The sequence below is a fragment of the Malus domestica genome, chromosome 10 (assembly GCF_042453785.1).
Source record: "Malus domestica chromosome 10, GDT2T_hap1".
NCBI lineage: Eukaryota > Viridiplantae > Streptophyta > Magnoliopsida > Rosales > Rosaceae > Malus > Malus domestica.
The window spans coordinates 7,776,449-7,802,624 of NC_091670.1; the positions used below are offsets into that span (position 1 = coordinate 7,776,449).

At 39.2% G+C, this 26,176-nt stretch overlaps 3 protein-coding genes and 1 non-coding gene across 4 annotated transcripts; 2 read left to right on the forward strand and 2 right to left on the reverse strand.

Annotated features, from left to right (window-relative positions):
- Nucleotides 1-1,431: 1,431 nt before the first annotated feature.
- Nucleotides 1,432-3,600, reverse strand: LOC139188531 (uncharacterized). The gene is made up of 4 exons (XM_070806119.1): nucleotides 2,481-3,600; nucleotides 1,945-2,354; nucleotides 1,752-1,844; nucleotides 1,432-1,620 (listed from the first exon to the last, which is right to left on the reverse strand). The coding sequence occupies exons 1-4, from the start codon at nucleotides 3,598-3,600 to the stop codon at nucleotides 1,432-1,434; spliced, it is 1,812 nt and encodes a 603-aa protein (XP_070662220.1).
- Nucleotides 3,601-4,253: 653 nt separating this feature from the next.
- Nucleotides 4,254-4,358, forward strand: LOC114819347 (small nucleolar RNA R71). Its single transcript, XR_003766404.1, has one exon. It is a non-coding gene; the product is annotated as a small nucleolar RNA R71 (small nucleolar RNA).
- A 6,198-nt stretch (nucleotides 4,359-10,556) lies between these two features.
- On the reverse strand, nucleotides 10,557-10,862 carry LOC103408330 (auxin-induced protein 15A-like). Its single transcript, XM_017324979.3, has one exon. It carries the CDS (start codon nucleotides 10,860-10,862, stop codon nucleotides 10,557-10,559), a length of 306 nt encoding a protein of 101 aa, XP_017180468.1.
- A 1,494-nt stretch (nucleotides 10,863-12,356) lies between these two features.
- On the forward strand, nucleotides 12,357-13,044 carry LOC103445146 (auxin-induced protein 15A-like). The gene has a single exon (XM_008384131.4). It carries the CDS (start codon nucleotides 12,454-12,456, stop codon nucleotides 12,727-12,729), a length of 276 nt encoding a protein of 91 aa, XP_008382353.2. The 5' UTR covers nucleotides 12,357-12,453; the 3' UTR covers nucleotides 12,730-13,044.
- The last annotated feature ends 13,132 nt before the right edge of the window (nucleotides 13,045-26,176 follow it).

The window sequence follows — 26,176 nt, forward strand, 5'->3', positions numbered from 1 at the left end:
CCAGAGCAATCTAGCGAATATCACAAACTTAATACTTTCTGTTGTACCAAAGTCCTCACTGATTTTGTGCATCAACAATCCTTAAGTCCTTACCTTTTTGTGTTGGTAATGGATGAGTTAACAGGACATATTCAAGATGATATTCCTTGGTGTATGCTTTTCGCACGCGATATAGTGTTGATAGATGAAACTCAGGAGGGGTAAATGCGAAGCTTAACTTTTGAAGAGAAGTGTTGGAATCTAAAGGTTTTCGCCTAAGCCGATCAAAGACAGAATATATGGAGTGCAAGTTCATTGCAAATGGAGGCCAAAATGAGTTAGGGGTGAGGATCGGAGATCAGGAAATACCAAAGAGCGACCGTTTTCGCTACCTAGGATCTATCTTGCAAAAGAACGGAGAATTAGATGGAGATCTCAACCATAGAATACAAGCTGGATGGATGAAGTGAAAGAGTGCTTCCGGCGTGTTGTGTGACCGTCGTAGGCCACTAAAACTCAAGGGAAAATTTTATAGGACAGCAATAAGGCCGGCGATGCTGTATGGCACAGAATGTTGGGCGGTGAAGCATCAACACGTACATAAAATGGGTTTGGACATGTACAAAGAAGGCCTACTGACGCTCTGGTTCGAAAATGTGACTACGGGATAGAGGTTCAGGGCCGAAAGGGTAGAGGTAGACCTATGAAAACTTTGGAAGAATCACAAGGCTATTGTAGTATAAACGGATCTCGCAAGGTCGTCTCCACAGGGATTATTAAATAATTCGAACTATTCAGATTCCATTTAATTATTGTAAAGTAGAAATTGAAGTGATTGATTTTATAACCTAATTAAAATAAAAACAAAATTAATGAATTAAAATAAACAATATGCAATATTAGAGCTAGAGAGAAGAAAACAGTTTTGGAAGAATAAAATTAAGAAAGCACTAGGGTTCCACCATCACCTAGCAATAAAAGAATCCAACGTATCAATCGAGGCTTAGCATATTTTTTAGACAACAAATATTTCAAAGCTGCATGATCTGTATAAATAATCACTTTAGGCTCAACTAAATGCGAACGAAATTTTTCCAAAGCAAAAACAACTGCCAACAATTCCTTCTCTGTTGTTGCATAGTTTAGTTGTGCATCATTGAGGGTTCGACTAGCATAATAAATAACTTGGGGAAGTCTATCTTTCCGTTGTCCAAGAACTGGTCCCACTGCATAATCTAATGCGTCACACGTCAATTCAAAAGGTAGGCTCCAATTAGGAGCTGCAATAATGGGTGCTGTAGTGAAGAGTATCTTTAACTTCTTGAAGGCCTCCAAACAAGCCTCATCAAAAACAAAAGATGCATCCTTAGCCAATAAATTACACAATGGTCAGCTAATCTTGGAGAAATCCTTGATGAACCGTGTATAAAACCCGGCATGACCAAGAAAAGATCAAACACTCTTAACAGTTATTGGGGGTGGCAACTTTTCAATTGCATCAATTTTAGCCTTATCAACTTCAATACCCCTGTTAGAAATCAAGTGGCCTAGGACAATTCCCTGCTTAACCATGAAATGATACTTTTCCCAATTTAAAACCAGGTTGGTCTTAATGCACCTATCAAGAACTAGAGATAAATTCTGCAAACATTGGTCAAAAGAATCCCCAAAAACAGAAAAGTCATCCATAAATACCTCAACTACATGTTCAACTAACCTGGTAAATATGCTCATCATGGAACGCTGAAACGTGGCAGGCGCATTGCACAAACCAAAAGGCATTCTTCTATATGCAAAAGTCCCAAAAGGACAAGTAAAGGTTGTCTTTTCTTAATCCTCAGGGGCAACTGGAATCTGGTTATACCCTGATTAACCATCCAAGAAACAATAGAAAGCACGACCAGCCAACCTTTCCAACATCTGATCAATGAATGGCAATGGAAAATGATCTTTTCTAGTACCTACATTGATCTTTCTATAATCAACACACATGCGCCACCCAGTAGTCAAACGAGTAGGTACAAGTTCATTATTATCATTCTTCACAACTGTAATACCAGAACGCTTTGGAACCACTTGAGTTGGACTAATCCACTTACTATCTGAAATCGGATAGATCATCCCAGCATCCAAAAGCTTCATAACTTCATTACGAACAACTTCTTTCATAATTGGATTCAACCGACGTTGAGCGTCAATGGCAGGTTTTACTCCATCATCCATCAAAATTTTGTGCATACAAATTGTAGGGCTGATCCCTTTAATGTCAGCTATAGTCCAGCCAATTGCATCTTGATGACTCCTTAAAATGTGCAACAATTTATCTTCTTCTGTTGATGATAAATCAGCAGCTATAATAACTGGCAGCGAAGAATCTGCACCCAAATAAGCATATTTCAAGTGTTCTGGAAGCACCTTTAACTCCAGTTTTGGTGGCTGTACTTTAGAAGGCTGCAACAACTTTTTGGGTTCCCCCAAACTCTAAAAAACGTGCCTCCAACGTGGGGGTTGAAAAGGAACACTTTTCAAAGCTGAAACATACTCAAAAACCTCTTCATCTTCTGTATTTTTATTCTCAAACCCATGCAACACATTTAACAATGGATCAGATGTCAAACGTGGCATAATTTCAGCATGTAATAAGCTGTCAAGCACATCAACACGCATACAATCATGCACATCACCTGGCCTTTTGGTAGCTTCAAATAAACTGAACATAACAGATTGATCTTGCACTCTAAGTGTAAGTGTCCCAGCCTCTACATCAATTAACGTTCTAGCTGTTGCCATGAAGGGGCGTCCCAAAATAATCGGTGTTTGCATATCTTCATCCATATCCAAAATTACAAAATCTGCAGGGAGATAGAGATTATCCACTTTAATAATTAGGTCTTCAATAATTCCCCTAGGATAAGCAACTGATCGGTCCGCTAGTTGTAGAATAACTGATGTCTGCTTAATTTCTCCTTGTCCTAGTCTCTGAAAAACAGAAAAAGGCATTAAATTAATACTAGCACCTAAATCAATTAAAGCACGTTTAAAATGAGAATTTCCAATTGTGCATGAAATTTTAAAACTCCCTGGATCTTGTTTCTTTGGGGGCAATTTGTGAAGCAGAACAGCGCTGCACTGTTCTGTAAGAATCACTTTCTCAAAATCAACGCACTTCTTTTTCTTTGTGCAAACATCCTTCAAAAACTTGGCATAAGACGAAATGTTCTTGATGGCATCAATTAACGGCAGATTAATCTGAACCTTAGACAAAGTCTTCATAAAATCTGTCAATTGTTGATCTTTAACTTTAGGCTTCAACCTTTCGGGATAAGGCATAGGTGGCTCATACACACGATCCGCAACAATATTTTCACCATTTTCGGAACTGTTCAAGGACTGTTCAAAATCTTTCAAATTGCCAGATTTTTCAACAATTCCTGAATTTGTTTTTGGCTGTGAAGCCACCCGTGAATTTTGAACACAATTTTCATCCCTGTTATCAAAACTTTTGCCGGAACGTAGAACTCTAACTGCCTTGCAATCGGCACCTCCCCTAGGATTTGGTTCGGTTTGACTGGGAAATGTACCCGGTGCCCTTCCAGAAACCTGCAAAGCAATCTGCCCCATCTGTTTTCCATGTTTTTCACTGTTGCCTGTAGATTTTGAATTTCTTGAGTGGTCGTATTTGCCAATTTTTCAATTGCAACCTCCCAAGCAGCCTTAGGTGCAGCAGGTTGTTGTACCTGCTGTTGGAATTGAGGCCTAGTGTGCTGTTCCTTGTCCCACCTTAGATTAGGATGATCTCTCCAACCTGGGTTGTAGAAATTAGAATACGGGTCATATATGGGGCGCTAGAAATTGTTAAATGCATTAACCTGCTCTGCTGTAAAATCCGGAGAAACATCTTGATGTGGGCAGCTCATAAAATCTTGAGTTATCATGTTGCAAATGTTGCAGGCAGCTTGTAAGGGCTGCTGTACAGCAACCTGGGAACTTGGTATTCTCTGTAATAACATGTCAAATTTTGCATCAAGCCTTTTCTCCATTTTTTCAATTTGTGCTGTAACGTACCGAGAGCCGTTAGACATCTCAAAAACAGACCTAGATTGTGGCTGCTCAACTGCCCACTGTTGTGTATCCACTGCCATTTTTTCAAATAACAGACAAGCCTCTTGTGCATTTTTATCTTTGTACGAACCTCCGCATGAAGCGTTGACAAGAGTTTTTGTAGTCATATTCAACCCTCTGAAAAATATATGCATTTGATCAGTAGTGTTAATACCCGAATGTGGACGTTTTCTAATCAACTCTTTGAACCGCTCCCACGCCTCATGAAACTCCTCATTTGGTTTTTGGGCAAAAGATAAAATCTGAGTTCTCATGTCAAGAGTCTTAGAAGCCGGATAATACTTGTTTAAAAAGTTTTCACTGAGTTGGGCCCAAGTTGTGATGCTTCCTGATGGGAGTGTGAAGAGCCATCTTCTTGCTTGATCTTTTAGTGTGTATGGAAATAAACGGAGCTTAATAGATTCGGCTATAAATCCCCTCACCAAAATATTCTTGCACCCCATTAAAAATTCTGCAATATGCATATTAGGATCATCAGATGATAACCCATGAAACGTAGGTAGAATATTCAACATGTGCTGTTTTATTTCAAATGCAGTCCCTTCCTCCACTGCCGGATAAGTAATGCAACTTGGTATATTTGTGGTATGGGCAGTCAATGAATCACCCAGAGGCAGACCTGCCTCTGGAATTACAAATGCCATTTTATCTTTGTTGTGCAGGTCCCTAGAATTTAAAGGCTGTAGAAAAATTCCCTGCAAAGGAGGAACCCTCTGCAAAGTTCGCTCCCTGCGTTTCCTCCTTAAATTCTGCTCAAGTTCTGGATCAAATGGAATCAATTTCTGGACTGTTGAACGGGTGCTAACCATGCACAGATTAAATAAAAACGAAAATTAAATTAAAATAAAATAAAAACGAAAATTAAATTATTATTATTTTTTTATATGTATAAACAGCAATAACTAATTGAAAATCTGATTCGTAGGGATTATTTTAAATAATCCCCGGCAACGGCGCCATTTTCTTGATAGGATTTTTACTACTCATATGAACGGACTTAAATCTCCTATTTTACTTGCAAGAATCACAAGGTTATTGTAGTATAAACGGATCTCGCAAGGTCGTCTCCACAGGGATTATTAAATAATTCGAACTAATCAGATTTCATTTAATTATTGTAAAGTAGAAATTGAAGTGATTGATTTTATAACCTAATTAAAATAAAAACGAAATTAATGAATTAAAATAAACAATCTGCAATATTAGAGCTAGAGAGAAAAGAAAACAGTTTTGGAAGAATAAAATTAAGAAAGCACTAGGGTTCCACCATCACCTAGCAATCCTATGAATTTTTACCAATTACTTATAATCTACACATGCCACTTTGAAGGTTAGATTTTCCTAATTCATATTCTACTTGGAACCTCCAACATAGAACGTATATATAACATGCAACCTGTCCGGACGTTCGGATCAAATCTAAACATGAAAGACTCATTATGCTTTATGAAAATCCTTTGAAAAATCATGCAATCCTTAAGACGTGATATTCATCTTAAGAGAAATTACAATTATTAATCACAAGAAGCCAGCGTCAATTTCAGGGAATCTTCCGACCAAAATTGCATCAAATTACTTTTCTAAAGATCCTAATGGTGATCAGGCATTACGACAATTAGATAGTTTTTATCCCGGTGATTAACAATTCAAAGTACGCATGCAATCAATCATAAGCAATTAAATAAAAATCACATATTCATGCTAAGGCTCAAGGCTTCGCCCTAGCAAAAGAAATTAGTTCCGCATATTCATAATTGAAATCATAGAAAATATATTCAAGAAAAGGATTGAAAACACCTTCAAGTAAAAAGTCTTCAAAACCCTAACAATTCTCTCTGTCTCCAAAATTGCATAAAAGAAAGCGTAACAAAATATGGTAGACGGCCAAGCCATATATCTGCCAAGCCTCCCACACAAACCCTAGGAAACTAAAATTAATTCAAATCCCCCCAAAAACTTAGGAACATAACCCTAAATTAAATGATAAAATTCGTCTAAAATCTGAACAGCCACGTTTTGACCCATAAGCTGCTCCAAAACTGGCCCAATATAGCTGGATTTAATGTTTGGGATATTCTGAACACTTTTCCAGAAGGCCACGAACCCATCCGAGGTCATCTTGGGCTCCAAAAAGGCAATTTAAGCCCAAAAACGTCATTTTCCAGCACTGCGCACTGCTTCTTTATTTCATCGTCAGAAAATAACCGCTTGGTGGAAAAATCCCAATTTTTTATACGATCAAGCTAAGTGACTCATGAACGTCCTCCAACTGGAATTATTCCAAAATTTATCCATTTGATCCTGTTTTGCTCCAGAGGAAGTCGAAAGTCCTATATTGAAAATACAATTCAAAGTATCAAAATTCTTCCAATATATTAACCAAAATATACTAAGATTAGGGTAAAATATATAATATAAAATCTACTCATCAGTAGACCTATGAAAACTTTGGAAGAGACCCTAAGAAAAGACTTAGAGTACTTGGATCTAACGGAGGATATGACACAAAACCGCGCGCAATGGCGTTCTAGGATTCATATAGCCGACCCCACTTAGTGGGAAAAGGCTTTGTTGTTGTTATTCTATTTCATAGGAGTTTTCTTTTGGTTGACATTAAAAACCTATTCAGGAAAATCCCTAAGACATGCACCAAACGTATTAACCATGCTAGTCTCCCAAGATTTCCAAATCTTTATATGATTATAATACTTACTAGCCTGGTCAAAAAGTTTCAACTATACAGATAATAGCAAAGCAAAGATAGAGTCTCAAGCAGGCTCTTTACTGCAAGTGATCAGCCTAATTTTTTGCCAGTTTCAACAACTACGATTCTTACCTTCCCAGAAATTGGTCTGATTACTTGCATAAATGGACTCTGTGCGTATTAAAAAATTTCCCTTTATGGGAGCTACAGGTGTTTGGCTACCTAATTCAGTTCTCACTTGTGTTAATTCTCTTATGGATTAGATCACATGATCGGTGATTAAGCCAAAAAAACTAGGGACCGAAGCCATTTGGAAGCTCCTGAGTCAATATGTCCATCTTATTAGAGAAGCACGATGTCCACTATCAGCAGCTGTATAGATGTAACTAAAACTGACTGACAATATATCCCACCTTTAAGATAATTCCCTAGCTAATTAAAAAACAGACGGGCTTACTGAAGGTTCAACGTTTCTTTCATTCTTCTGTTTTGTATGGTGACTCTTATACATCTCCTACATCAAGTATCAATAAAAGTCGAATGATTGAACTATGTTTCTGCCAAAAAAAAAAAAGGAAAAGAAAAAGATACGTAGTTGTTATGAGTGTGAAATCCCGTCCCTGGAATTTCACTACTAACTACGTATTTCCGTTATTAAATTTCGTATTTTGGGTTACATTTTTTTTAGTTAATCTTTAATTCCGTAAATTTTAGGAATTAAATCGAATAATTATCGGGTTTGAATTTTCGTAATTACTCTTTAAAATTTGTTAACCTTTTGAAGTCACAATTAATGTTTTCATATAGATTTTGAACCACAAACGCATAGACAAAAGTCATTTGTGAGTCCGGATTATAACGATATAGTTACGGACGTTTGAAATCATTTTACAAAACTATAGGTAGTTTTGAATTAATTATATTCCCACTATATGGGAATTATCAGAGGTCTTGTTTTGGCTCAATCAGGTATGTGTTGTTGAAGGGACCAAGCAAGTTAAAAGATCAAATGACCAATCAGAAAAAAGGAGAAAAGAAAGGACCAATTAGAAGAGGAGAGAGAAAGGGTTATCTCCCTTTCAGCCCGTGTACACCCACGACCATCGGGTTTCAACCCAGTGTAATTCCGGCCACTTCCACCATTTTTTTTCAAGTGAAATTCAACCATCGACCATTCCACAACCTCCCCTCTACCATTTCCACCCAAAATCAGTAGAAATTTAGTTGTAGTTTGGTGAAAAATCCACCGTGGGTGCCGTGGGAAACCTTGCCGAGATCCACCATTTGTGAAACGATTTTTTTCAATCACCACCACCAAAACACTTCTCTTGAGGCCTGGAACAAAGACCAAACAACTATATGGGCGGCGGATCATCGGAGGTGACAGATCGAAGCAACCCACCTTAGGGTTTTCGACAAGTGCCAGCCAAATTGGGGCTAATCCCGACCAAATTGGACTTGGCCACAGGTATAAAACTTGCTCTACTCATTGAGTGGTCCAGAATCCCGTTGGTATTATGGTTCCGTTGAGAGGTCCAAAACCCGATTAATTGCTTTGTTGATTCTTTGGATTGAGATAGCTTCAAAGACGTAAGCTTCGGCCGAATTGTGTCACTCTAGCCCTACTTTTCCTTGTGTTGTATGAGACTATGAGTTTATGGTTGTGAGCTTTTGTGACTTGTTTTAGACGAGCCGTTGGATGTATGGGTGATTCCTTCGGGATTTTCAGTGACTTGATTATGATTTCATAAAATATGATTTTATATTTGATGTTTATAAACTGAATCAATGGTTGGTTTTTAATAGTGTCGCATACGTAGAATTATTGTCACTCACATGAGCTTCACGGCTTATATGGGTTGTTGTTTGCCTAGTGCACCATTCCCATGGTGTAGGGGCGATTGTGCAGGTTTTAGTAGATACAAGGAGCTTTGGGGTAGCAGAAGAGTTCAGAGAATTTGGAGTGTTAGGTTACCCCTATATTTTTCCTTAAAAAGATGTGATTATTGTTATTTTCAGTTCAGTATTTTAGTTTGTATTTCCTGGTATCCCCCTACAATCCACCGTCACGTGTCGATTTCGGGCGTATCTCGGGATTGGGGCGTGACAACGAGAAACAAGGTTGGTTTGGACGTTTTGCCCCATTTTGGTATCTCGTTTTGTTCTAGTTCTATAGGTAGCAAAATCTTGAATAAATTTCTTCTTCAGATTTTCATGGTTGAGTTTCCATTAGAATCTCTTTAAATAGCTATTGTTATGCTAATGTGTATACTACTAGAAATCTCGACCAAGCACACCCTTTTTGAAGTAATTGCGACTCCTTGTTAATTACTTGATGTATATGATGAAACTGAGAATTTCCTACAACATTCAGAAATGTAAAATAAGTTAATCCTTTCAAAATTATTTAGTAACATTAAGTGCATGAGCACCACATTTCACCGTTAGTTCTAAAGGACACAAGCTTCCACAAAAGCTCATCGTTTCCAGCGCAATCCTGAATCGCAGCTTGAGCAGTGTGCTGCTAAATCTGAACCTGGTGCGACCCCCCCAGCTTATGTGCAACCCTGAATTGTATGTTGACTAAATACTGCGGTTTTCAACAAGGAATTTGGTTGTGAAGAAGTGTGAACGCCATAAACCATGACATATAACCAACAAGAAGAATAGGGGAAGCTAACCACAAAATGATGAAATGGGAGGAGGGGGGGGGGGGGTACTAATTACAACATATGTACCTCTTGATTAATCAGAAAATGGTTCAATGAGTGTTTTCCTCGCAGCAAACTAACCCCAAGAAGATTTTGATATTACGTGTTTCATAGTTGTAGCCAAGTCTAGGGGCATATTTTATCTTTTCAATCACATTGGCCTGAGCAGAAATGATACAGCCATGTCCACGGCTAGTGAGTCACGCAGCGTTTGCTTTTAAAAGCTAGAGACTACAGTAAAATAGTGTACTTTGTTGTTGAGAGCATAATTTCATGTTCCAATGGGGATACGTTAAATCAACACATTCGGTGCCCCTTATAGAATTGACTATCTTACAGGTCTTCTGAGAGGTCTAATTAAAGGGTGGCTTTGTTTGCTTGAAGGATTAGCGCTGCATCAACATCATCCGCTGACACCACTAAATGTGGACTTATGGTGCTCATACACTTAATTTAGCATCAGTCTTATTGAAGGTCAAACGTTTCTCTTATTCTTCTGTTTTGTATGGTGACTCTCATACATCTCCTACATCAAGTATCAATAAAAGTTGGAGTTGCAATTGGATATATGGATGAGAATTATACTCATAACTGTAAAAAAGGACTACTACTTAACATATAAGCATTCTTTTAACTGTAAAAAAGGATCCTAATGGGAAACTCATCACAAGAGAATCTGAAGAAATAAATCCAAGATTGTAGGTTATGTCTTTTTTTCCTTCTCTTTTTTATGAAAGAAAAACCCAACATTTCATCACACGACCGAGAAATGTCTTGTTGGTCATTAACAGCAGATGACAACAAGCAGCAGCAACACACCTGGTCATATAATTTAAAGGGATGCTTTCCATATTGTAATGTAATAAGCTATGAATATTGCTAGTCTCCATTTAGGCATTTACCTAATCTGATTCAAGGGGAACAGTATGTGTCTCCCTCCTCGATCGAAAAAAAATGTACAAAATCTGGAATTTTTTTGGTTTACAAAATTGTAACAATCACACAGTTCGTGTAATTGCTCTCCACAATCCACTACCCTATCATACTGCACTCAAGCGAGATATGAGAACAAGGAAAGCATCTTGTCCGCAGGGAATTGTTAGACCGCCCATTGGATGATCAAATCCAAATTCTTCTTCAGCTTCACTTAGCAAGTGTTGAAATGCAGGCTGGCAGAGGAAAGATATGGGAACCACAAATCGGTGCTTCTCACTCTCACCAACATAAACTGCAAAATAACCTTTAGGGACATCTGCTAAATTATATGAAGCTCCTTGACTTGAATTTGAAAAAGACCGTCGAAAAAGTTTCTTAGCCGGAATTACAGCAGGCAGACGGAACCCCATTGTTGTAAGTCTTTGGAGGAAAGACTAGCAATAAAGTTTATAAGAACTTGAAGAGGATCTCAATGAACTTGTAAGTGCAAAACAAGAAAGCTGTATACTTGAGAACTTGAAAATTTAATTTGGTGGTCATCATCCCATTCATATGGTATATATAGATGAAAAGTATTGTGTAATATCTTCTACTAGAGGAAAAATATATGGTAAAGACAATGACAATCTGGATGGGGTATAGAAGGGAATAAGAGCTCATCAGGGATCACATGGTTCTGTCTTCAAATTAATCAAGCATTTAGCCAAAATATGTGGAGCCTCCATCACTACCAAGGTTTGTGATGAATTGGAAGACAGAGCCATGTGAACTTCTAAATGCTGATATCTATAGCCACTCAATTTCGTTTCAGTTTGGATATAGTACTTCAACAACAAATCAATTTGTATTGGGTCCACATATATAGTATGTTCAACTAGCAACCTGCAAGAAAATGCCTGTTTTCTGCATGTTTCTGATTTTATACTAGTCATGTATCTATTCTTCCACATATATAGTATGGCATCGGTTGTTTTAACTTTGAGACAAGTTCATATGATTTTCCATGAACTAATCTCTCTCATGGTACTATCATGGTCCCTCAATGATCACCACTCAGAGAAAAGTATATGAATTTGAAGACAGGCAAGTGAACTTGCAAATGCTTCTGTCTTTAGAATTATTATTTTTTTCAATCCCATTCAAATTCCTTCAGACCACTCACTCAAACTTTCTTATAACATTATGTTGATTGTTAGGATTACGACTGATCTTGCCAGCATACCTGATCTTGCCAGCATACCTTCTGAACATGAGTAGGACATTCTGTTTTATTTTAGTTTCAATACGTTTTCAGTTTGTGCAGTTATTAAGAGATGTAGCTGTTGGGTATTGTGATTCTTCATTTCTGCTCATACATTTTTCTTGATTAGTTGGAAAGACAAGTCCATGTGATTTTCCATGAGAAAATGACTATCACTTGGCTCCGTCATGGTCCTTCACCAATTGTATTTTTTTCCGTAAATGATGTCCTTGAAAAATGGGAAATCATAGCCCTGTGAACATTTAAATGCTTAAGCTGGGTCACTTGACAATTCGCATTCAATTGCCTCCAGACCACTCTCTCCAACTTGTACAGATTATTTTGTAGACCTCACATTTTATATGCTAAAACTGTTGAAATAGCACCACGGGAAAAATTCTTGTCTCAAGCATGTCTCTGATTTTTTATAGGCCATCAATTAAGAGAGGAAGGACATTGGGTTGCGTTCGTTCAGTCATTGACTCGTGAAATGTTTTTGGTATCTTGTAGACAAGTCCATGTGATTTTCTATGAGCAAACTATCTCTCGCTTGGGTCCATCCCAGTGCGTCATCACCAATCATTTTAGGTAACTGATGGCTCGCAGCATACCACTTTGGCTATATATGCATACATCATGCAAGGTTCAGGAGCAAACCAACACAAGTCTTCTACTCCCAAGCATATCTTATCAAAGCTCTTTCTGTACTGAAATTCATCTGAACTCTTTATTGTTCCTTTTTACAGAGAAATTTTAAAACCATGGGTTTCCGATTGCCTGGTATTTTACATGCCAAGAAAAGTCAAGTTTCTTCAAAGTCACTGGATGTTCCAAAAGGCTATCTTGCGATCTACGTTGGGGAGAGCCAGAAGAAGCGGTTTATTATTCCGGTGTCCTACTTCAACCAACCTTCATTCCAAGATCTGTTAAGCCTATCTGAAGATGAATTTGGATATGATCATCGAATGGGGGGTATCACAATCCCCTGCAGTGAAGACACCTTCCTTGGTCTCACCTCAGCTTTGGTGTATAAGTAGAGGCTAGCTACATATACGTCGACACGATTTTGACACCAACAGCTGTAAAAGCAGTTGCAATTTTAATCGCTTTCTGGCTCACTTGAAGGAGGTTCGATTGATTGATCATCCAGTGAATCATCATAATGGAAGAGGACATCAACGTCAAACCGCTTACGAGCTGAGAGGAAAATGGCCAGCCTAGCGGACATAAACTCACTGACACAATTTTTCAAGAATAGTTATTCTCAACTGAATGTACATAGTTGTCCTGCAAGGAAAACTGAGATTAGAATATTTCATTACAATAGAACGTTTTTACAGTTTCATGATTTACCTTTCATTTTATTTGCTATCTTCTTCAATCAAGTTTTGAACGGACGATAAATTTATACACAAGGGACTAATTACTGGAATATTGACAGACAAAGTAATACAAGTAAACATCATAGGCAGATTTAAAAACATGTTAAGAATGGACTATTGTACGGATAAAGTTTTAAATATAACAAGCATTGGATGCACCCAGAATAGCACTAATCCCTGCTGAATTACCATGAAAATACCAATGTGTGCATTGAATATGCCCCAAATTTAATAGCACTAGTCCATGCTTAAATTCTCACAACAATATCAATGCGAGCATTTTAATACATTCTATTTCATAGAAGTTTCGCTTGGTTGACATTAAAAACCTATTCAGGCAAATCCCCAAAGACATGCCCCGAAGTTTTTAACCATGATAGGCTCAAAGATATCCAAATCTTGATATGATTACATTACTTATTAGCCTGATCAAAAAGTTTCAACAATACAGATATTAGCATACAAAGATATAATCTCAAGCAGGTTCTTTACTGCAAGAGATCAGCCTGGCTACTTAATTTTTGCCCGTGTCAAGAACTACAACTCTTACCTTCCCCAAAATTGATCTGATTACTCGAATAAATGGTACCTGTACATACGAATGTTCTAACTTGATTTTGTGTGTGGACAGTGGAATCTGTACGCATTAAAAGATTTCCCTTTATGGGAGCTATAGGTGTTTGGCTAGCTAATGCAGTACTCACTTGTGTTATATCTCTCATGGACAGTGGAATCACATAATTGGTGATTCAGCCAAAAGAACTAGGGACCGAAGCCGTTTGGAAGCTCCTGAGTCAATGTCCATCTTATTAAAGAAGCACCATGTCCACTCTCAGCAGTTGTATAGATGTAACTAAAACTGACTGACAATATATCCCACCTTTAAGATGATCCCCTAGCTAATTAGATCACAGACAGGCATATTGAAGGTTAAACGTTTCTTTCATTCTTCTGTTTTGTATGATGACTCTTATACATCTACATCAAGTATTAATAAAAAGGTGGAGTCGTAATTGGATATATAGAGAACAATATAACTCATACAAAAAATTTCATAGTGGAGTTGTTTGAATGAACAATTCGCAATTTACCCTACCAAATGACATACTAGTCATGCAGAGAAAACTAAGGTTATTGTCCAAACTGTTGAGGGTGTTGGTGAAACATCCCAACCCCACTTTTATTTAAAAGTTGTTTTAAGGCCTTAATTGGTGAGCCGTGGGGGCCCACCTTGTTTTATTTTTTTGTTTTCCGGTCTCTCCTCTCTCAGTTCGCTCTTCTCCCTCACCTCTCCCGTAACTCTCTTTCTCTACACTTTCCAATCTCTCAAAACCCTATCCTTCCCTCTCTCGCCATGACCACTCACTCATCCTTGCGCATGCATAGCCGCACCCCGCTCGAGGAAACCATCATCACCATCTAAATCTTGTTCTCTCTCTCTCTCCCTCTCATCTTTGCGAGGTCGACAAACCCAGGAAGGATCTCCGGCGAGTCCCTTCTATATTTCCGGTTAGGTAAGCCTCGGGTTTCCTTCCTTCCGTTTTAGATTGTTGATTGGATGTGATTATTGAGTTTATCTCATTATTTCAAGGTTGAGGACGAAACCATCGCGGGGGAAGGCACACCCAACTTCACAGCGGACCCGTGTCCTTCAAGGGTTTTTCAGAGCACTCACGGCCATTTCACGGCAAAGAAAGGGTATGGAAATACTCTACCCTCTTCCCTCTTCATTTTGGTGTATAGTTTGAACCCTAGTTTGCTAGAAAACCGCCGCCCGGAGCTGTAGCAGCTTCGGCTTTCTCCTCCGATCACCACGTAGGCTCTTCAGGCCACCCAAAGCACCCTGGACCTTAGGCCCGTGTTTGGGCCAGCCCAAAAACACCAAAACCCAGCCCAATTATAAATTTTATTTCCTTTATTTATTTTGTTGACCCACTGGGCCTTAGGGCCTTTTCCTTTTATTTGGGGCTTAAAGCCCGGTTTTTGGTAACTAGGCCTGCGGGCAGTGCCTTGTGGGTGTGTATGGGCTGTGTGTGTTGTGTGGTATGTCCGTGTGTGTGTGTGTGTACGTGTGTGTAATTGCATGAGTGCATGCGTGTGGTGTGTGTATGTGTATATGCATGTAGTGCATGCATGTGCATGCCGTGCATGTGTGTGTTTGTGTAGTGTATGTGTGTGTTGGTTGTGTGGCCCAAACCACCATTTTCACCCAAAACCCTTTTAACCCAAAAACCTTAGGATCCTAAAACCTATTAGGGTCTAACCCATCCAACCCAAATCCTTTCATTTTATTTAATTCAAGCCCAAATTCTTTAGAAAACCCTTTTATTTATTTATTACTATTTTTGTGCTTAGGTGCAATTATTGTGGCTTTTGCATATTCGCTAGCTGCGCGGCTTTTCGATGGCAAAGTACTGTGAGTAGACCTCTTCTAAAATTATATGATTTTATAGTTTAATTGCATAAATGAATAGCATGCCGTACGAGTTTATGATTTGATTTATGTTAAGTTTGTTTATTAAATATATTGATTTTCGTCTCGTGTTTTTGGTGAGGAATTAACTGTTGGCCTGTATTGAGCTGTATTTTGGAATATCGTATTTTCTATAAAAACCATGAACTGGTAGACTATCTGATGGATGACGATAGGATGCTAGAACATGTTTTAGAAACCCCTCTTTATAGTATAGACGATGGATGACTTTATACTATGAGGTGGTTATTTATGAGAGACGTAACTATTTGTGCGTACCTAGTGGACACTATGCTGCCTGGGGCAAGGATCTGGTGTTGGCAGATAGGCTGAGAGAAATAACCCCTAGCTACGGGCTGAAGGACATGGAGAAGGCATTGGGCCGGGAGTTGGTAATCTCTGGCTACAAGCGCAGAGACCACGGAGCAGGCATTGGGCTAAGAGTTATATTTATTCAGTGATCTTTCTAGCAGCACACCGCGCTTACGAGACGATCTATAAGACGTTACTATTTTGATTTCTACGATGTTATTCCGCGATATGACTTTTAAGATATATTTGGCATGCTAGATTTTTTATTAAATCCATCACTTATTATGTTAGTAGTTTTCTTTATATATAAACCTGGGGGTTAGTATGTTCATAACTGTTTTTGTATTATGTATATATATGAACTTGGTCCACTCACCTTTGTTTTGCGCCCCCTTTCAGGATTTAGAATCGAGGCATACGATCCCGACATCAACGCTTTCGCATAGGCATATTCGAGTCCTCTTTGGTGTAGGACCCACATCCTTTTATTTATTCAATTTTATATTAATTCTTTTAGAGCTCTAGTTAGTTGTATGCTCTGAACACGTTCCTAAATTTTTAATTCATTATATTTTAAATTCATAACCTTTATTTATTTCTTATTCTTAGCTTTTGTATCAATTAATGGCTTTCGTCACCCTCGGGTGTCGGCCATCATGTGTCTATCTTGGTATTCGAGGAATATCAGGGTCGGGGCGTGCTAGTTGGATTTTTGGATCGCCGGGCCCCCCACTCTAACGATACCGATATTGTCTCTAACCTTACCACCTACCCAATCTGTCAAGTGTGATGTTTTACAACAAAAAACTTCGGTATTAGTTAGAGTAGGGTAATCCTATTTAAACCCCTTGGTTTTCTTTCTCACCACCGATGTGGGACTTAAACACTCCCCCTCATGTGTAACCCCATTTAGTGGTTCACACGTGAAGATCCACATTGGTAATTGAAACTCAGAGGTCGGCTCCAATGGAGTCCAAACTTGTTTCCAATGGAACTCAGCGGTCGTCTCTATGTTAAGAGTTCAGACTTGTTTCATTTGGTGACAAGCTCATTGTTGGCTTGCACGGGTCCGAATCGTGGACTCTGATACCATGTTGGATTTTTGGATCGCTGGGCCCACCCCACTCCAACGACACCGATATTGTCCCTAACTTTACTAGCTGCCCAATCCGTCAGGTGTGAGGTTTTATCACAAAAGGCTAGGGTAATCCTATTTAAACCCCTTGGTTTTCTTTCCCACCACCGACATGGGACTTTAACAGAGGGGACTACTACTTAATCACGAAAGAATCCTAATGGGAAACTCAATCACGAATGGGAAACTCAATCACGAAAGAATCCTAATAATATCTTTCTCTTACGCATGCACACTAATAATGCTTAGTTTTTAGGCCGGCATGGTTATGCTTATTATATGATGCTAAATCTGGAAAACTAGCCATGTTAAGGTTTCCCAGTTTATTTGTAATGATTTGCTTGGCTACAAGAAAACTTTTTGTTTATTGAATTGCTTGACTTTCTTTAAGAGAATGCTGCTAGACATATACGTTCCCCAGTTCGACCTAAGTAGGCTAGTTGTTTCTTTTCATATTCTTTTCATATTTGTGCTTTGAACAAATATAGCAATAGCCATGCACCACATACTATATTTGATAGCCATTCCTTCATGTCATGTTTCATTTGCAACACTGTTTTTTCATTCTCTCAAATACAAAATATCTGTATACTAGTCTTATCACTGCCTCTTGATTTCAGGATGTTCACGATAGGTTTCGAACTGAATCCCATTCTAAGGCTACTGGGCGTTTTAACGAGCGTTTCTTATTATCGCTTGCGTCATGCAAATCATGTGTAGTCATGGATGATGAGCTGAATATTTTACCAATTTCATCTCATATGAGGTCAATTACCCCGGTTCCAGTTAAAGAGGTAACCTTTTGGCATCTTAAATTGAAGGAACTGATAAACCGAGGCATGCTTTATTTTTGTAGCATCTTATGCCAGGTTGAAAAAAGAATCCTAATGGGAAACTCAATCACGAAAGAATCCTAATGGGAAACTCAATATGTATAAAAATAAAAATAAAAATTAAAAAAAAAGGATCCTAATGGGAAACTCAATCACGAAAGAATCTGAAGAAATTAATCCAAAATGAGAAATTTTATTTGAACCCATATAACCTGTTTCTACACCAAACTTACTCCTTATACCCATATTATTTTTAATTAAAGAATCAATCTCTCTTTAAACCTAAATTTACTATCTAAACTACCTTCACAAACTCAATTCAATATATAAAAATTCATCTTTACACCCATTTAGAAAATAAAATCCCAAATAAGTGAATGAAGATTTAAGATTTTGTCATGGCAACCAATTGTTATAGATGAATTGATCAGCAGCATCAATTTTTTTTTTAAACTTTTTTGACATCGGTTTGGAGTGCAAGGTTGTTAGGAAATGATCTTCGCCAAGCTCTTAATAGAGTAGTCCAAGTAGCTAGCCTGGATGTGATTCGTGGAATTGAGTGATGAATTTGTAATTCAAGATTAAACAGTTCAGTAGCTGCTAGGTAAGCAGTTGAACTAGTACTTTTGGAATTTGCATCATGTAAAATTATGTGGCCACCTTAGTGAAAGTAAATTTCAGTAGAACTTCTCATAACATTTTCTTAAAGGATCATGGCAATAATTTTCATTTGAGCAATATATGCTGCTTTTACAGGCATACATAGTTGAATGAAGCAGAACTAAACAAATAGCGAGAAGAGAACTCATACTTTAAATATGCACTCGTAATGACATGGAAAACATTTCGATGTGTTGAAAGCTTTCTGACTCTTTTGTTTCTTGTGGTGATATTGCTTATAATTATTGCTCTTCCTGAATGAGTTAACATGAAGCTAGAGAGGAAACAAAAAGCAACCGGATTTGAATATTAGGTGATCGTAGGGTTTTATGGCAGCTCTTAGAATTTAGTCATAATGAACGTAGGATAAAGATTGTGTGATGGTAGAACTTGATTATTGAATATGGATTTATTGATAAAATTTAGTTTTATTCTTAATTTCATCTTGTACTTGATGGTAATTATGCAATAAGATAAAATAAACAATTCATATTTATAATTTAAGTTGAGTGTTGGGTTCAAATAAAATTTCTTATCCAAAATTGTACAGGTCACGTTTTACTTCTCTTTTTTATGACAGAAAACAAAATTAGTCCTTATGGTTAAATCACTGTTCATCCACGACCAAGAAATGTTTTCTTGATCATTAACAGATGACAACACCAAGCAGCAGCAACACACCTGGTCATATAATTTAAAGGGACGGATGCTTTCTATATTGTAATGTAATAAGCTGTGAATATTTCTCCATTTACACATTTACATAATCTGATTCCGGGGGAACAATATTTCTCCCTCCTAGATCGAAAAAAAAATGTACAAAATCTGGAAATTGTTTGGTTTAAAAAAATTGTAACAAGCACACAGTTCATGTAATTGCTCTTCACAATCCACCACTCTACTATACTGCACTTAAGCGAGATACGAGATCAAGGAAAGCATCTTGTCTGCAGGGAATTGTTAGACCGCCCATTGGATGATCAAATCCAAATTCTTCTTCAGCTTTACATAGCAAGTGTTGAAATGCAGGCTGGCAGAGGAAAGATATGGGAACCACAAATCGGTGCTTCTCACTTTCACCAACATAAACTGAAAAATAACCTTGAGGGACATCCGCAAAATTATACAAAGCTTCTTGAATTGAATTTGAAAAAGACCGTCGAAAAAGTTTCTTAGCAGGAATTAGCAGGCAGACGGAACCCCATTGTAGTAAATCTTTGGAGGAAAGATAGCAATAGAGTTGATAAAAACTTGAAGATCTCAAGGAACAAGCAACTGCAAAACAAGAAAGCTATATGCTTGAGAACTTGAAGGTTTAATTTGGTGGTCTTGATCCCATGCATATGGTATATATAGATGAAAAGTCATGCTGAATTAATATCTTCGGCTAAAGAAAAAATATATGGTAAAGACAAAGACAACTTGATGGGGTATAGAAGGGAACAAGAGCTCATTAGGGATCACATGCACGGTTCTGTCTTCAAATTAATCAAGCATTAAGGGAAAATATTTGGATCCTCAATGACTACCAAGCCTTCTGAAGAATTGAAAACAGAGCCATGTGAACTTTGAAATACTAATATCTATTGCCACTCAATTACCAGGAGAATACCCACACGGCCCCTCGCGCCAACTACTAGAGATTTTCTTTCCCGACACATCCATCGTTTTATCAGTTTGGGTATGGAAACTTGTTGCTATGATATAGTAGTTCAACCACAAATCAATTTGTATTGGGTCCACATATATAGTATGTTGAACTAGCAACCTGCCAGAAAATGCCTGTTTTCAGCATGTCCCTGATTTTATAGTTATGTATCTATTCTTCCAAAAGGATTCAATTATGCAAATTTTAAGCTGATCTGATGGTATCGGTGGTTATAACTTGGAGACAAGTTCATGTGATTTTCTAATCTCTCTCATGGTGCCATCGTGGTGCCTCAATGATCACATTCAGTCGTTTCAGATAATAGATGGTTTATGGCATATACCCATTTATCTATATATTTTATGATCAGGCTCAGAAGAAAATGTCAAACAAAGCCTTCTCTCATTTTTAGAAGTCAACTGAAATTTCCATTGTTGCTTAATTTTCTCATTAAGAAATTTTAAACTATGGGTTCCTGGTTGCCGGGCACTGTTCATGCTAAGAAATTCCACATTTCTTCAAAGGCCATGGATATTCCTAATGAGAACTATAATGTATTATTACTTTTTATTTTACTGCTTGTGGATGCAAATTTCTTCCTCCTCGATCTTGGACGATTTTGCACCTACAAAACAACTAGCACCTTAGGTTAAGGCCAAAAGCCTCACGCGCCCACGATGAATGGGGGGGCTTTGGCCGAAGAACCTCCGATGCCAAAGTTAGAATTTTAGAGAGAAATAGTGTTTAGAGCATTTGGGATTTTTTGTAAGAGAATTGGAATGAATATTTGGGGCTAAATAGGAGCCTATTTATAGGGCTAGGTTGGTTCACTTTAGAGAGGAAATGTGGCCGGCCACTAAGTAGGGTTTTTAGGTTTTATTTTGGTTTAATTAGCCAATTAATTGGCTAATTAAACATAAAAGGAAATGTTTTGGTAGTTATGGAATTAATTGGCTAATAAAAGGGAAGAAATGGTGAAAAAAGGTAGACAAAGTGATGGATTAGGTTTTGAATGGGGATAGCCGGCCCTTTAGTATTTTTAGGTGTGAATGGGTGTTTTAATTGATAATTAAGGGATTGATTGGGTAATTAATCCCTTAATTAATCAAATTTTAGGAAATATGAAAGGAAAATATTATTTAGCTAATTGATTAGCTAAATAATGGAATAAAAAATATATAGAATAAATTAGGTTTTAGGAATTACCTTATAAAAAGGATTTGATGAAATAGGCTTTAAATTGTTACCTATTTCGGGCACTTTTGACTTGGTTGAGGATGATTGTCCGCCACTCGCACGTAGGATTCTAGGTATGCCTCAAGGGTATTTTTGTCCTCTTTTACCCAAAAATCCATGCGTCGCCTTGTGATTATTTTTGGCTCCATAAATGCCCCCACACCTGTTGGGCTGCTCGCAGGAAATGGCGGTAGGTGTAGAGATCTTCTTGCTTTAGGAAACTTAAGACTGCTTCCTATTTTGATGTTGATTCTCTCTTTAATAGGAAATTAGATCCTTCTAGGAAAGGTAAATAAATTTCTCTCAAAGCCTATTTAAGTCCACCTTAAGTGGGTTATTAAATCAACTTTGGAGAGCGATTTATTCTACCCTACAAGAGAGAGATAACTTAGAGGATATTTGTTCCCTTTCCTCTAGCAATCTTTTACATCTTGCCCATGCAAAGGACCGTCTTTCGTTGCTTTCTTCGTCTTCTTCGTGCCACACTGAGGTAAGAAAAAATTAATTTTCCTTGTTTTCTTCTTGGATGGTGCTACCGCGGGGCAGCTGTCGAGGAGATGCGGCACTTCGGCTAGCATGGGCCAGGAGTCGGCTCGGCATGGGCCGATGAGGTATTGTGGCAGGGACCACTACTTTAAGCTACTCGACTTGGCTAGAACCAAAGGCAGCTTATGTGGCTGGGGTCGCGAATTGTGGCGATGAGGCGCAGTACTAGGCGAGTCACATGGCTCATGTCATTTTAGGCTTTTGGACATGACGCGAGTTAGGCCGTTGATTGAGAGAAATGAAGAGGTTGCGGGCCTCATAAGCTGCTAGAATGTTGGGTTGAACTCCCCTGCTAGGTACCACGAATGGCGTTGGCTACTTTAACTCTCTTCGTCAGGAGAAACGTGGGCTGCTCCCAAAAGAGGAGGTGAATAGGATCAAGGCGGATGCATTGGCTGGCCCAATCACTGTTGTGGATCCTGCTACAAGTGAAGGTGGGAAAAAGGATCTTCCCTGCCTGCTCAAGAGATGCCGGCTGAGAAAAAGCCAAATACTTCTTTCGCTGCTCGCGCGGGTTCGTCGACTGCTTTCAGGCTTGTGATTGACTTAAGTTTTTCCAAGAGAATGAAAAATAAGGCTGCTAGATCTGAGCATGTGGCGCCTACCATGTCAAGAATGGCTAGTACGATTGCTGATAGAATTGTTCGACATAAAGGTCCTGTCATGCCCTTAGTGCTGAATTTTGTACTAAGACGTCTGTTGGGAGCTAAGTCCGGTTCACCTTTGGAGAGGCTTGCTTTTATGAAGAGCGATAAGGTGGACTCTGCTGCTAAAGTGGCGCCAAGGCTTATTCTTTATGCTGCTGAGACTGATTCGCCTGTTAGGAATGAGGAGACTGCTCGCGTAGGCAGCTGTGAGAAATCCAGTAAGCCTGCTTTTGGGAAGGCTGCTAAGATCTATGTGCTTTTGAAACCAGATCTCTTGAAAACATGGACGCTTGCCAAGTTTGTTGATGGCGTTAAAAAGGTTGTTTGCCCAAGCTCATTTACCAAGCATACGACCCAATATAGAATGACTGCTTTGCTTACCATGATACAGATATAGCAAGGCTGCTAAGGAGATGACAAATACTATGGTAGATTTCGAGAACTTCTCTATTTCTCCAGAAGACTTGCTTGATTTTACTTATAAGGCTTCCCTTGGTGAAGTAGTTTGAGAAGTTAGTGCTCAGGCTAGGGTAGCCGGGGCTGAAATGTCGGATGATACCGCTGCTAAGAGCATCGCGGCTGCTGAAGGTGTGGCAACCGAGTAGTCGTGGGATGTCCAAGCTGCTATAGTCTTCTAAGTAGCCTTTAGGATTTTATTTGTTTTTCCTTGTAGCTCTTGTTTTGATTGAACTCCTTTCAGCCTTTGATAGTTGTTTATAAACATGTTTTCCTTCATTTTTCTTCATCTTCGCTTCTTTTGTTCATGCCCTAACCTTTAGACTTGATAGACTAGTGGCAGGCATGCTATTTTTTTATAAGCAGACAAGGTCGCGTAGCCTGTGCAGTTGTAGGTGTTGGTGTAGAACTTTGCAAAGTTGTTAGCCATAGGGTTGGCAGACGGATGCCTTACTTATAGAAGCAGACAAGTCTGTGTAACCACTAGGCTGTTAACCTTGGCTTTCTCCAATTCTGTAGGTTACGTAGCAAGTATCACAACACTTTAGGACTTGGTGTAGGTTGTTCCGCGCTTGGCAAAGGTGAAGCTTATCGACTACGTAGCATGTCGGCAGTGGATAAAACTTTGTATATGCGCGCTAGCTTGTTTAACCTTTCACAAGAATGTGCGGTTGTATAAGTTTAGTGCAGCTTTACTGCTCGAAGGGCAAGCCGTAGGTAGTCTTCCAGAATCCGTAGGCTACCTTAGTGCACTTGGTAGCAGCTTTAGGGTTACAAGGCAGTCGTTTGTAGGGCATACTGCGTAATGTGCCATCTCTGTCTCTAGGGCCCGGTTCCCCACGGATTAGGCCAAGAGACCAAAAATCCTTCAGTTAGTTAAGTCTTGACAAAGACCATTGTGGCTACTTCTAGGAATCCCAGCGCAAGCCATCGTGCATCTAGTTATACTAGGGCAGCCAGGCTCATCCACGTCTGAATATTTGGAGTGTAAAGTTTATCCTCCCATCTTGGAAAGCTGACCCATATGAGTGTCAGAGAATTGGTTTACCCTCTCGCACTGAAGAGCAATTAGTTTACCCTCTCGCATTAGAGAGCATGGTTGGTCATTCAGGGGGCGCAATTCCTGCGATGAGTCCCTAAGTAGGGCGCAGTCTTCTTTTGAAGTGCAGGATTGATCAGTTGTTGTAAGTATGCAGCTGAGCCAATTTGTGATTACTTCTGAATTCCTCATTGAAAAAATGAGTGAAACGAACGAGAACTTAGCTGTAAGGTAGGAACTGCATAATAACTGGATAGTCCTCAGCTTGTGAGGTGGTGCCCATTGAGCTTCTTAAGTCTTCAAGTTTTGATGTAGTGTGAGGTCACACATGGTACTTTTTCACCATCCACTGCTTTTTGATGTTTTTGTCATTTCATGGTGGCGAGGGTATAATTACTCTTGCCGCCTTCTTTGCTGATCTTGTACAGACCTTCCCAGATGAGATTAATCTTTTTGGAGCCTTCTCTGCGGGCAGTGATGAAGGCCTTAAGACTAGATCTCTGGGCTGGAACTGTCGGATCTTGGCCCTTTTGTTGTAACTGGAGCGGAATTGCTGCTGGTAAGCTGCGATGCGGGTGATAGTCTGCTCGCACTTCTCCTCTGTCAGATTTAAGCTTGTGGCCATCTCCTTTCGGTTGCTCGTCTTTTGGTGGTGCGATATGCCCATAGACATCCTTGGAGTTCGGCTGGCCATTTTCTTTTCTTATTGGTAGGGGATTTCTTGTGGCAGTCGTGGATCATCTTAGTGGATGCTTTGGCCTGCCTATTGCCTTGAGGATATCTTGGCGTAGACATGTGCTGCTTGATGCCATATTTTTGGAAGGACTTTGCTAAATCTTTGCCCACGAATTACGGGTCGTTGTCGGTGATGATGGATTAAGGGATGCCAAATTGGCAAATGATGCTCCTTCATATGAAGCGCTATATGTCCGTCTGAACCATAATCGTTATGGGTTCTGCTTTTACTTATTTGGTGAAGTAGTCGGTTACCACGATTATCATGCCTTTGCCCCTAGTAGTCTGGCTGGTGATTAACTAGGACTTGGAATGAATTGAAAGATTTTTCACCACCAAGTCTTTTGTCATTCGAAGGCCTGCTAGTGGGGCTTCGTACTCTGCTTCGTTGTTAGATGCTTTGAAGCTTAGAGTGATCGCCTGCTCGAGCATTGAAATGTCTAGGGTGGCAAGAACCACGGCTGCTCATGAGCCTTCGTAGTTGGATGCGCCATCTACATGCAAACGCCAAAAATCTCCATTGAGGGAGCAGGTGTGGCTAAAGTGTGCTCGGCTTCCTGCGGGGCGTCGTTGGGCTGCTTTGTTGCATTGTTAAGTCTAGGCTTGAAGGCGCGGTAGGGAGCTGTGGAGCTAGGGCCATGTTACATGTAGCAGGAGATGCTCAACTTCCGGTATTAGGCCACTCTAGAGTTGAATAATGGAGCAAAGGTCGGCTAAGGCCGTGTGACGCACAGTAGGAGGTAATGTTCGATTGCCAGTACATGTTGCTCTTACGTAGAATCTTCTGGGGTGACGAGGATAAAACTTGCTTCTGAGTGTTCCTTCTAGTGTTCGTCTACCCTTGGCGTGTCTTTTGGGCCTAGTTGTTACATTCGTCAGAAAACTTTACATCTACCAGCGTCTACGCCTTTATCGTCGCGGGTTTGGATTCGATGGAATAGTGCATCATGATAATGATTGCGTGCGTTTGAAGGTAAAACTTAAGCATTTGGGTTACAACAACTATCGCCAAAGTTAGCTTTTGAATTTTTAATAGCATTGATGAGAGCTTTTAAACTGTAGAATACAGGTAGTCGGGCCCCCAGCTTTTCTTACATGATGGTAGAGCTTATTGCTACTTTAGATACCGTCAAACATGCGAATAAGTCCTCCGCTGCTTCTAGGAAGGTGATGTCGGGTACTTCTTCAGGTTCTTGAATGTGCATTGGCGAGCCTCGTCCCAAAGTGCATGCTTCTCTGCCAATGCAAAAGAGTCTGCCAGAGTTAGATCTTCTTTCATGATCAATTTTTCGAATAGCAGGTGGTCTGCTGGAAGGCCTTTTTGGAAGGCTGTTTTAGCTATCGAGTCGTTGCATCCAGCTATCCTTGCTTTCTCTACTTTG

Bases quoted from the DNA above. Each gene is read 5' to 3' on its own strand.
- LOC139188531 (XM_070806119.1), bottom strand. From the start codon at position 3,600: ATGGGGCAGATTGCTTTGCAGGTTTCTGGAAGGGCACCGGGTACATTT. The intron at 1,845-1,944 runs GTAGGTACTAGA...ATGGTTAATCAG, and splicing joins TTGATTATAGAAAGATCAAT to GGTATAACCAGATTCCAGTT. The intron at 1,621-1,751 runs GTTTGTGCAATG...CAATGTTTGCAG, and splicing joins ATATAGAAGAATGCCTTTTG to AATTTATCTCTAGTTCTTGA.
- LOC103408330 (XM_017324979.3), bottom strand. From the start codon at position 10,862: ATGGGGTTCCGTCTGCCTGCTGTAATTCCGGCTAAGAAACTTTTTCGA.
- LOC103445146 (XM_008384131.4), top strand. From the start codon at position 12,454: ATGGGTTTCCGATTGCCTGGTATTTTACATGCCAAGAAAAGTCAAGTT.